The following is a 13,028-nucleotide window of genomic DNA, read 5'->3' on the forward strand; positions in this document are numbered from 1 at the left end:
AGTCTAAGGGAATCATAATCCTCACAGGCATTACAGCCGTGCTTCTACAGCATCTCTGCAGGGTTGAAACATTGGTACTTCACCTTCAAGCATGCTATTGTGCTTAGTTTGAATTATTAAGATCTGGATTTTTTCAAAATTCCACATGATAAATCTCCAAACAGCCTCCTGTGTGATAAAACCAGCTCTGCCTAAATCCTCTGTGCTCATCCCATTACATAGAGCTTTATGACAATGAACAGATAGATTGGGAGCCTAGGACTAAAATAATATATCTATTAACAGATGTCATTAAAAAACATATATTAGCCGGGCGTTGGTGGCGCACGCCTTTAATCCCAGCACTCGGGAGGCAGAGCCAGGCGGATCTCTGTGAGTTCGAGGCCAGCCTGGGCTACCAAGTGAGCTCCAGGAAAAGGCGCAAAGCTACACAGAGAAACCCTGTCTCGAAAAACCAAAAAAAAAAAAAAAAAAAAAAAAAAACATATATTAAAGTTTTTTATAATTACCTGATGTCTCTAGCAATAGAATTGCCATTATATAGTCACATTAATATCCTAGAATTATTTTTCATTTCTTCCTAGTAGTTGGTAACTAAGGAAAAGGTATTGGGAAAACATAATGGTTTTCCCATTATTAGTTCATTATGTGGAAAATATATGTGCAATTTTACAAAGTTGCATTTCAGCATTTGATAGAAATTATATAGGCAGAAAGAATTGGATCATCATCCTTTTTAAAACTGTATATTCTGGCCAGGCAATCAATGGTGGTGCACACCTTTAATCCCAGCACTTGGGAGGCAGAGGCAGGTGGATCTCTGAGTTCGAGGCCAGCCTGGTCTATAGAGCTAGTTCCAGGACATCCAGGGCTACCCAGAGAAACTCTTGTCTTGAAAAACAAAAACAAAGCAAAACAAAACAAAACAAAAAAACTATATATACTTGTTTACTTACATTTGCAGCTACAGTAACACTTACTTACAATTAAAAATGTCCACAAAAGCACTACACAATGTATTTGGAAAATAGAAAATCCAAAATATTAACAAGCTTAAAACTTAATTTTAAGTATACTGTATAAAAATTTAGATTTGTGTTTGAAGTTAATAATCATAAATTTTTAATATCTATTTTCTTGAAGTTTTATATATTTTTGATAAAATACATGTATAATTGTGATTTTTATATATAGTAATGTAATATAGTTTTCATATTTTAATTTCAGTAAAAACTTTAATATCAAAGTCTATGTAAAAGTATAATAACAATCTTATGTATTTTATGTAAGGAACTGGTACATTTCACTGTAAACTTCAGTTACTAGTGTTTGAATAGCTATTTCACTCTGTTTGAAGTGGTTCTTTCTTCAGCTGGGAATGGTAAAGCTTTGGCTCTCACGTGCTGCTCTGCATGACGCTGACCTTGCAGGGCTGCTGATCTCTGCCCACTGGGCCACTTCTTTCGCCTTGTCACTGTGCCAGGCACGACTTTTATATGCTTCTTTGCTGTGGCTGTGTTATTGGGGATGCTGGCATTCAAATATGGGTATTATGACAATGCTAATATATTTTCAACTTTTATATTTGTAAAATGTGAGTAACTTAAAAAGTTTAAGAAAACCAGAGCATTTTCTCAGTTTCTTCAATTAAAGGGAGAGGCGTTATCAGAGGCAGGATTTTTCAAAAGGACAATAACTTGCTTCCTAGCATTGCCAGAGTATGAGCTTAAGTTTGGTATTCAGAAAAATATAGGAATTACTGGCTTATAAGTGAGGAAAAGGAATAGATGAAAACCTCAAGACAATCTTTTATATATATATCCAAAGTTTGATTACTATTATAATGCCTAAGGTATTTTTACTGTATTATAGCATTTGAGTTTCACAAATACACATTAATTTCTGTAGAGAGCAGGGTTCCCTGTAGTCAAGTTAATTACACAGGACCTCATATCTACAGGGTGACAGGTATTCCCAAACTGTTCAGTCCCCCCAACACCTCCCACTGCCGTCTGGAGACTGGGCCCAGCCTAACATGCATGCTTAGGCCTCTAGGAAACATTCTTGGGTGGCTCTTGTGGGGCATGATTTGAGACTGAACTGTAGGTGATTCGCCCAGTACAGGATCAGTTTTACACGGATACAGAGTGTGCCCCCGAGGAAGTATGTAGGAACAAGACTGTGCTCTGTTCCACTCACCCACGGAAGTGTCTGGGTGGCTGATAACCTGTATGTAGCTGGCCTTCTAAGGTCAACAAGGAAGGACTTTCCTCAAGGTTTTACCTGCTACCAAAGCACTAATGGTTATTCTCCAGTTTTGCATTATTTTGAAACATGAGTTAAAACATGCAATACTTACATAATTGGCTAATCTAATAGTAGGAAAATATTTAAGGACTATCGGTTTAAAAAGTAATACTGGATCAGTTGTATTAATCAAAAAGATTTTATAAATGTGGTGATTTGAGGCCTTTATCACTGGGCATTTTGATTGACTACATCTTAATGGGGGCCCAGACTCTCTTTGTAAGTGTCTCCATTGATTTTCAGGCATATGCAAGTTAAAGAACCACTTATTTTCTCCACAGCTTTGTAAAACTTTGACTAAAAAAAACTAATTTATTTAAGAGAATAAGTACTATAAATTAAATCTCTACATTTTGTACCATTATCAATCACTGTAATTATTCAGTAGAAATGATTGAGTACATGTTATGGTCCTAGCACTGAGGATCTATGTGTAAGTTAGCCTGTACTGCCCCAGAGCTGCCATGGAAGCAGAGGAGAGACATCAGACTCCACATGGAGGCCTGATGACCTGAGTTCACCAACACTGGGATCCACGCCGGGGGAAGAGAGAAATAACTCCTGCTAGTTGTCCTCTGACATACGTATGCCAGGTCATGCCATCTGTGGTCGTGTACATACACAATTAAGTTTTTAATTTTAAAAATGAGATTGAAAAACAATGCCTTATAGTTTGCCCAGTAACCTGTTTGCTTTTTCTGTTGTGGTCCTTTACAATTGAGCCTTCTTCTGTTCTCTGACCACTTGGCGTGCCCAGTCTCAGCATTCTCTATTGCTTCCTCCTCCTCTGGAGTGCCTTCTCCAGATCCCACGTGGTTCCTCCCACTCTTCTGTGATCTGTGAACAGATGTCCTCTTTGGAGAGTCTTTGTGGATACCTATGTCCAGCTGCAATTCCAGTCTCCTCCTCATGCTCCTTTCCCGCTCACTTCCTGCCTCGAAGCCATCACTGTCTGGAAGGCTATAGATTTTGCTACTCTCTTTTCATTCTCCCCTTTCCTAAATGTTCATAAAACTGTTTTTTCTTCCCTAAGTAATTCCATAAGAACAAGAAAAATTCCTAGCTGGCTACTGAGGCTGTTTTACCCTACAGGGTACCCAGAGTACTCACTCCCATGTTTGAATAAATGAAAATAAAGATGGATGGATGGGTGGGTGGGTGGGTGGGTGGACAGATGGACGGACGGACAGACGGACAAATATGGATGACAGAGAACATGTGGACAAATATATAGGTGAATAATATTTGATAATATTCTATAATTTTGTGGTTATAGGTATAAAGTAACAGATTTTTCCCCTAAGTCTGGAGAAGTTTTTGCTTATTTGCTTGACTGTGTTTGAGTTACATTGAGTTACACTATGTCGCTATAGTAAGGTTTGGATTGCTGTAAAATTAGAAGTCAGCTACATTTCCTTTTGTAGAAGTTGGTTATCTCAGGAAAATAATAATGCCTGGGCAGAGATAGCAGAATTTCCCCTTTTCTCTCTAATGATACATCCAGTATCCCTTTACCACCTGATGATCTTTTTTTTTTTTTTTTTTTTTTTTTTTTGGTGAGCTAGAGATGAGTGATGCAGTAGTCTTTTTCCAAGGGACAGTTGTGAGCTGCCTTGTGGGTGCTGGGAAATGAACCCAGGTCTAATAGAAGAGCAGCCAAGGCTCCCAACCACTGAACCATCTCTCCAGCCCCCTGATGATCTTTTTTATGATGATCTTTTATTCCTACATAGACTTGTAGGGATAGAATTTGGCGTTTTTGTTACTTGTTTTTATTTTTTGGACATAATTCCTAAAGTGTAGAAAGTCTACCTTTCTACACATCCTGCAAGACCGGTGGGATGGCAATGATTGAATGGGCCTGGAGTAGAGGGACTGTAGCGCAGTAGTTGGCCATCTGCACTCTGTGCAGCTCTGGGCTGTCCTCCGTGCCGGTTTTGGAAGTTTCAGTGTCGGAAATAGGGAGTTTGAGAGGGACTTCAGCAGTCTGACTTGATTACATTACAAAGCAGATGTCCTAACTCCTCTAGACCCCCTCAACACACACACACACACACACACACACACACACACACACACACACACACACACACACACACACACACACACACACACGTTCATAGACCAGACTTGCTATTGTCCAGCCTGAGGTACACATTAGTTGGATTTTACAGCAAGATAACATTGAACACATTAAAGCTGCCAAGTTGTACAAGGACTTGCCTGGTTCTGAGTTTTCTTCTCCTTTTTGAGAATGGAAATTACTGTTTGATTTTGGAGCAATTCATCTACCAATAATTGCTTTGCCAAAATGTGCTTTTTTCTTTTTTTGCATCAAAACAAGTACAGTGTTTATTTTCTATTTTGAGTGCTTATGTTTATCACTTTTATCCTTGTGTTTATATTCTTTTGCATCTATGGCATGTTAGCTGGTGGCTTGTTTTCTCTTTGATGTTCCAGCCAATTGACATATTAGTTTTTTTTTTTTAATCTACAAAAAAAAAAAAAAAAACTAGTTCTAAAAATATGCAATGGCACTAAGATTTCTGCCCCTTTTCTTTCCCAACTTAATGCATGAAGCATCACTTAAAAATTCCTGCGCTTCTAGAATTCTAACATTTTACCTCACTGGTTTCTATTCCTTGATAACTTTTACATTTCTATTAAGTGTTCAAGTTTACAGAAGCTGTAGCCTTTACCTTGTACTTCCCGGCCAATATTACACTTCCTTGTTTTTCAACAGCTTCTCAAAGGCTGAAAAATTTGCCTCGTACTTCCCTCAAAGCCAAACAGTTGCTTCCAACTTCATCTACCAAAAGAGGTAACTACAGCCTCTGCGTGAGTTCAGATTTCAGCAAGTGGTATAGGTAAATCTCTCACCTTCTGCGTTTCTGAGTCAGTGATGCCTGTGGGGCACATTTCAAACTGGTTTTTGTCCTTAAGAAAATAATGCAAATTAATTCCCTGCTGTGTGGATAATTGCAGAAGAAACCTATTTTCTTCAGAGGTATGTATTGAATTGTTCTGAAAGGATTAAATGATAATTTATCATTTTTTCCTACTCATCTAAAACCAAAGATTATTGTTTTAAATTAATGAAAATTGGACAAAATGGTACTAAAATGTCACACATTCTGTCTATTAATGTTTTTTCCTCAAATATTGGTCTTTGGGTTTACTTATCTGTGGAGTAAGGTGGGAAGACTTTCAGATTAGAAGCTGATTAAAGTTAAGACACAAGTCTTTATGGTCAGTGAATAAATTTGGAAGACTTGCTATACAGTGGTAGCTTTTGTAAGAACTGAGTGCTAAAGAAATCTATGAAAGTTGGGCACTAAGTCTAGACAATATGGGTTCCAGAAGATTGAGTGTATTGGTAGATGGAAGACCAAAGAATTGAGAGAAAACAGTGACGTAGAATAGACTTGGGAGTCCTGAGAATGAACAGATGACTCAGAATGGGACAGAACAAACAGAAGCAGTGAGGAAAAATAGCTCCCCTCATGAGAGTAAGAAAACTTGAGGAAAGAAGAAATTTTTTTTTTTTTTTAATTTAAGATGCAGTTAGTATGATTGCAAAACACTATATACTTTTAAACAGGTTTAAGTGTGTTAGCAGTGATTTAGTGTGTGATTGTAAATAATTCGTTTTCAAAGTTAGAATCTGTAGGAAAAAGAATAGCCAACTAGTAGCATAGGGTCCATGCTTATGTATTAAGCACTAGGTACTCACATGCACCTGCCTTGGTTCCATAGTCAGGAATAACATACTGTGTAGGGCTTATTCTTTTTTTTTTTTTTTTTTTTTTGTGATATATATTTTTTATTTTACAATACCATTCAGTTCTACATATCAGCCATGGGTTCCCCTATTCTCCCCCCTCCCACGCCCTCCCCTTACCCCCAACCCACCCTCCATTCCCACCTCCTCCAGGACAAGTCCTCCCCCGAGGACTGTGATCGACTTGGTAGACTCAGTCCAGGGAGGTCCAGTCCCTTCCTCCCAGACTGAGCCAAGTGTCCCTGCATAAGTTCCTGGTTTCAAACAGCCAACTCATGGAATGAGCACAGGACTTGGTCCCACTGCCTAGATGCCTCCCAAACTGATCAAGCCAATCAACTGTCTCACCTATTCAGAGGGCCTGATCCAGCTGGGAGCTCCTCAGTCTTTGGTTCATAGTTCATGTGTTTCCATTCATTTGGCTATTTTTTTTCAATAATTGAGTAAAACTGAAATTTATTATATGCCACAGTCGTCCTAGGGACCTCCATGCTATATATATAGCCTCTATGGTTCTATGGGTTGTGGTCTGATTGTTCATTTTATATCTAGAATCCACCAATGAGTGAGTACATACCATAACTGTCTTTCTGGGTTTGGGTTACCTCACTCAGGATGATTTTTTCTAGTTCCATCCATTTGGTAGGGCTTATTCTTTAGCGTGAGAGGAGGTGACTTGGGACTTTATAGGAATAAGTTGTTCTCTTAGTAGTAAGTAGTAAGATGTGATAGATATACTGTATACTTCTAAAATCTAGGAGTTGAATCCTCTTACTACACACAGTAAATGTCTGCAGCGATGGGTATGCCAGCTCCCCTGATTTCATCATTGCACAATGTCTATATACATGAATGAAAACATTGCTTTTGCCCCATAAACATGTATACTTTTTTTTGAGACTGTTTCTTCTCTATGTAGTTCTAACTGTGGAACTCACTATTTGGACCAGGCTGACCTGAAACTCAGAGATCCACCTGTCTGTGCCTCCTGAGTGCTAGGATTAAAGGCATGTGACACCATGCATGGCTCTACCTTACTTTTAAAAAGAAAAAAGAAATACCTTATGGAATTGTTTGAGAACAGTGGGCTTCTTTTCCAGATTTTTAAAGCATTCTAGCTTCCTCTGGATAGTAGGGAAGGTATAAACAGATGAACTGGCTAGGGTTGTTCAGTGCTAGGGAGCTTGCTCACATGAGTCATTGAGGCTCTGGGTTTGAGTCTCAGCACTGGAGAAAATAAAATAAAAGCAAATTAATTTCAACAGAGTAGTGGGAAGAAGTATGTGACAACAAGTTGTATTGTCCAGCAGAGCAGGAGGCCACTAGCCTGTAATAAAAGAACAGCTGTTGCTTACTTCAGTCTTGTCTAGTACATTGTTTTTACTTCTGAATCAGGTAGCTTTGTGTGATTTTACATTTTTATGTAAAGATGTTTGATCTTGTGGTTTTTATATTAAAAGACCATATCTTTTGACCAAATTTCTAAAGGGGTTACATTATTTTTGTGAATCTGAGCTCTCAAACTTCAAACTACCTACTCTTACTTAGTAATCCAGGCTTTCATGTGTTGTGGTGTAGGGGTTATCATTACACCCTTCTCTGCTTAGCTGCCTGTGGTGTTGCATATCTGTACCCCAATACTTGGAAGGTGGAAGCAGAAGGATGTGGGTTCAAGGCCAACCTGAATATATAGTGAGATCCTTTCTCAAAAACCAAGGGCTGGGGATATAGCTCAGTGGTAAAGCACATGCCTAGCATGCTCAAGGTTGTGTGTTCGGTCCCTAACACTGTAAAATGCAGTACTGGTTCAATTGCTGGTGATCGTGAATTTGAGAATACCTCTAGGATCTGAGGCCAGAGCCCACTGCACCAAGAATAGCCCCTTTTCTCTAAGTGCTTAGCATCCAGTAATAAAACTACTGTTGTCCTTTTCTCATGACTTCATTCAGATTGAAGTTGGCACCTGGTATCATTTCCTTTCTACCTAAAGGGTGCTTTCTGACACTTTTTTGAGTGGAAAAACTAACGACTAAGTCTTTCCATTTTTATGATTGCTGTTACTTTGGTCTGGGGACTTGTTTCATTTCTGCTGTGTATACTCAGCCCATTGTTTAGCTGAAGATTCAAGCAGACCCCTAAGCTGAGTTCTGAAGGTCTTTGAAGAAGCTCTCTGAAGCACTATCTTACAGATTTCTGTTTTTATCTTCTCTGCTCATGAGTTTGATCTGCCTGAGATACCCTATCTAATCTGTAGTTCAGAGAGTGTGTTCAGAACAACAGCAAAAAACTATCAGGCTTCAGTACTGCCGCCTCTCATATCAGACTCTTAGATCCAACAGTCCAAGCCTCCTTCTTGCAGAAATCACTGCACTCAATGGCTAAGTACTTTTTAAATGGTTCCTGAACCTGTCTGGCCTTCCAGGAGTCTGGCAGCAGGCTGATCATCCTCTCAGCCCTACTTGAGCTCTCTTTCGGGCTGGCTTCTCTGGTTCTTGTCCTACAGCTTCCACTCAGTCTTGGCTGGGAGGGAATGGCAGAGGAGAGCAGCTCACATTGTGGAGCCAGAAGCAGAGAGTGCTTCTGTTAGCTAGCTTCCTCCTTCTCCTTTTGTCACATTCCGCGTGTCCCCATTCCTGTGTCCCGCCTCCACCCCCATGAGTGTGTGCCACCCACAATCAGAGTGGTGTCTCTGCCTTGTTTGATCTTCCCTGAAACATCCTCACAAACTCACCTAGAAGTCTGCTTCCCTAACCCTAAGCACTTGTCGGTCCAGTCAGTCCGAATTAGCCACACATCCTTCCTTTCCTCCTTTGTGCAGTAGACCTTTCTGTCACTTCTCTCCTACACGTGGATTGACAGAGTGAGAAAACAGAATGTGTGGAATAACCTGCTTCTGTGGCCCAAGCTTTCTCTCCGTTTGTACCCTCCTGAAAAAGGGGTTTGTTGGAGAAAAGTGTTATCCTTCTGCCTCTGGTCCACACACTTCCTGCTCCCTGCCTTATCCCTAAGGCTCTGTGTTTGATAAAGCATGTTAAGGTTTGTATTTGAATTATGTGTTGTGTCCATGGCCATCGGAGGAAACTAAAACCCTTTCTGAGGAGATGTGTTCAAACATGAAGAAGTAGAGAAGGGTGGCTGTGTATCCCAAGAAATCTAAACTTAGTCTCAAAGGGACCTGTTGAAATAATAAAATGTTTTTGAGTCTTTTCTTAACTTAGAAATGAATGAAGGCTACATTTCATTTCATGTATCTGGCATTTGTTTTAATATAATAGCATTTTTCTTATTGGACTTGGCATTATATGACTTCCTAGGCTCATATGCTCCTGGATTGCACACACATGTGTACTGGGACAACTTTCAGGAATTATTTCTCTCCTTCTGCCGTGGGTTCCAGGGATTCAGTTCCAGTTGTCATATGTGTGTGGCAAGCACTATTGCCCACTAAATCATCTCAGTGCCCCTGGAGCTGACTTTTAAAATAATAATAACAGTTAATTCCTTATTTCTAGTTACACTGAATATGTGTCTTTGAGGCTACAGTCACCTGATTTATGTTTACATGGACACCCAACCCTTTTACCTCTAGACTGTTCATATGGCCCTAGTTAGATGCTATGTGATGCCTACATACTTTTTAATTTTTATTTATTGTTGTGTTGCATGTGCAGGTGCACATGCAGGCAATGGTGGGGTGCATGTATGTTACATGCCACAGCATATGTGGAGGTCAGAGGACAACTCTGTCAAGTCCCACCTTTATATGTGTTCCTCAGATTGAACTTGGGTTTCTAGGTATTTGTGGCAAGTACCTTTAACCACTGAGCCATCTTGCTGGTCCCTATGGTGCCCACCCCCTTCTGTTGTGGGATCCAAGTTAAGCTGGTTAATGTACTTTTTCAAGGACAGTTGTAACTCTCTGAGGTAACCTTTTTCCTATTAGCCCAGAAAAGTCCTATATGGGAGGCTCATAATTAGATGTTCTAGTGCTCCATTGTCACGGGTAGCACGGCAGTGGCTTCACTGGTACTTGGCTCCTCTGAAAACACTGGCTTTCCTTTGCTCTTCTGTATGCAGTACCTTCTCCAGGCAAGTTCCGCTCCCCTGCAGCACCATCTCCGTTGGCTCTTCGGCAACCAGTGAAAGCATTTAGTAACCATGGTTCTGGTTCTGGTAGCCAAGAAAGTACACAGTTCACACAAACCACCTCCTCACCTGGGCCTCCCGTGGTGCAGAACCCAGTCCCAGCAAACCCTTCCAGCAATATCAACAGCGCCACTCTAACCAGACCTGCAGGGACAACTGCCATGAGGAGCGGCCTGCCCCGGCCGAGCGCCCCTTCTGCGGGGGGCATCCCAGTGCCTCGCAGCAAGCTTGCACAGCCTGTTCGCAGGTAAGTGGGAAAGGTGGTCCCCGGCACCGGGCCTATGAAAGTGAGCAGATGGCAGTCGGTATTGTCTCTAAGGAGAGCATCACCTCCTTGTTTTGAAGAAGTCTTCATTTGGATATTATACCACCATGGTTCAAAATCATTTTGTCCCAATGCCTAACATGATTAAGCATCTCATGATTAAGCATCTCATGATTGGCTCCTAGGACAGAGTTGTTAAAGACACTTGAGTTGGTTGTGAAAATTGTTCATTTTGAGAATAACAATAAAGATTTAAAAAGCACAAGGCGTTGAGAAAATGCTGGCTGCCCTAGCTGGGCAGCTACTTCTCACACTGGTACAATTCAGAATTACCTGTGGAGTTTTTATAAGTGCAGAGACCCAGATTCTACACCCCGAGATCCTGACTGAGCACCCTCACCCCCATTTTGTTGTTTAATCTTGAAATGATTCTGACCCCAGGGAGGTTGTGACCAAACCACGTGATCTTTACCCTTTAAGAAGGGGATTAGCACCACCAATAAGTTGAGATGTCAGCTATAATTAAAGTTTGTTTTCTTGAAAAGAAATGCCAATCTTGTATTTAAACTATATTCCTGTACTTGCTTTATTTTACTGTAAACATTTCACAGTTTGAGATTTCGTTGTAGAACGCATTGGCTTTGTGTTGTGCACAGCACTAAATAACTCCTTACCTTGTCTAACTGTCACAGTAAGGAGTCCTTTTATTTTTTAGATGAATATATTGAAATTAAGTAATTTTTGTGAGGACATCCAACTAGTAAGACTGTTAGTTACAAATTTGTGTGACTTCAAAACCCTTTACCCAGTACCCCACTGCCTGCCACTCTGGTGGTGGTGACACTCAGTCTGCACTGTCACAGCCAGCATTTGGCCTCACAGAACAATAGATTAGTTGTCCATGTGTTCGGAAAGAGTGAGACTTTCTTTCCTCTTGTTTTAATTCATAGCCACATTAACAAAAAGAGGTTAGAGGAATCGTCTGGAATGTAGTAAAATTTGAAAGCTGTGAAGATGCTGAGCAAGGAAAGGTTGTTCTAAGAGTTGTGTAGAGCTGTGATCTCAATAGTTCCCTGAAGTAGAAGCCATGTGGCAGAGTGTATGTAGTATTTTGTACAGACGTAAAAATTCATACAGTTCCTTGATTTCAGATCCTTGCCAGCTCCGAAGACCTATGGTAGCATGAAAGACGACAGTTGGAAAGACGGCTGTTACTGACCGGCAGAGACAAGAGCGCAGAGGTCACAGCTTCACGGACACCCTTCACCAGGCTGAAACCAACTTTTATACGCAGACTCTGCAGCTAAGACTCTCGGGGTTGTCCAGCCCCGGCCCTCTCTGTCTACAATAGCACAAACTGGCAGAGATGACGAAGCAGCACTTTATCCCACGTAACATCCGATACGTTTGGTAATCATGCAATCACTCTCCATGGAGTCACTCTTAGCTTTGTTCACTAGAAACACGGTTCATTTTTTATTGTTTGACAGAGGCGGCCACTATCTGGGCAAATACCTAATGGATGCCAAAGAGAAATGCCCATTTGTAAAGAGAGTACTTTTGTACACGGGAAGGTGGTGAATTCAGGCTGTCCAAAACCTCACGTTCAACCTACTTTACTGTACGAATAGTATCAATAAATACTGTGTTAACAAGAACTAATATTCTGACTAATTAAATTGTTTTATTAGTCCTTCAGGATAGAGTAAATTATAAAGATTGGGAGGGAGAAAGGAACGACCTGAGCTAAAGACTTAAAACATGCTACCTGTGTTTAAGAGAGTTTTATAAATTACTTTTGCAAACTCATTGGAAAAATTATCATTCTTTTAAATCATACATTTTAGACATAGTTTACACATAGCCACCGCCAGGTGGTGTCACCATGCACGCCCACCGGGTTGCATCAACATCTCAGACTTCTATGTGCTTGTTTTGATTGCCAAAAGGGCTCACTATCGGCTACACAGTCTTCTAAACCTTACACTTCCTGGCTCAGGAAAGATGGCCTTTGCTCTTGAAGCCAACTTCCTCACATGCTCTTTTCTGTCACAGAACTAAAAGATCTTGTTCCCATGACCAGGTTTCTATGATGTGGAAGAACAAGTTGTATGTGTCTTTATTCTTGATAAAACAACACCTCCGAGCTTACAAGCTGGAATGAAAGCATACTGCAAGAGGAGGGGAAATCTATGCATTTAACTACAAAGTCTCTGGTGATGACCGCTGCATTGCTGCTCTTAAGTGGTGTAACGGGCTGTTATGTGGTAGTCGGTCCACTTCAAGCTGAATAACTGTGTGATGTATCTTTAAAATACTGTCCCTTTTGACTTAGATTCTGCCTTACATCAATGTTTGCATTGTTTGGTAAAAACCATCCGACTCTTAATTTGCTAAATTACTTGCTGTCTAATGACACATGCGTGTATGTATACCCTTGAAATCAACTGTTTCGGTTTTATTGGATTATTACCAAACTAACTCAAGCTGACTTCTCATTTTTGATAATGGGGTCTGTTTTTTAAATAC

The 13,028-nt window shown here is 40.4% G+C and overlaps 1 protein-coding gene across 2 annotated transcripts in view; it reads left to right on the forward strand.

The window, feature by feature from the left end:
* Slain2 (SLAIN motif family member 2) overlaps positions 1 to 12,161 on the forward strand; it is a 56,958-nt gene extending 44,797 nt beyond the window's left edge. Inside the window, exons 7-9 of one of the 2 annotated variants that reach the window (XM_076546425.1) lie at positions 5,051 to 5,128; positions 10,166 to 10,481; positions 11,651 to 12,161. In XM_076546425.1, the coding sequence (XP_076402540.1) occupies positions 5,051 to 5,128; positions 10,166 to 10,481; positions 11,651 to 11,717 (461 nt within the window). In that variant the 3' untranslated portion in view covers positions 11,718 to 12,161. The remainder of the gene's footprint in view (positions 1 to 5,050; positions 5,129 to 10,165; positions 10,482 to 11,650) is intronic. The other variant, XM_076546426.1, reaches the window with a different exon arrangement.
* Positions 12,162 to 13,028: the final 867 nt, after the last annotated feature.

Source organism: Peromyscus maniculatus, chromosome 10 (assembly GCF_049852395.1).
Source record: "Peromyscus maniculatus bairdii isolate BWxNUB_F1_BW_parent chromosome 10, HU_Pman_BW_mat_3.1, whole genome shotgun sequence".
In the NCBI taxonomy this organism is placed as follows: domain Eukaryota; kingdom Metazoa; phylum Chordata; class Mammalia; order Rodentia; family Cricetidae; genus Peromyscus; species Peromyscus maniculatus.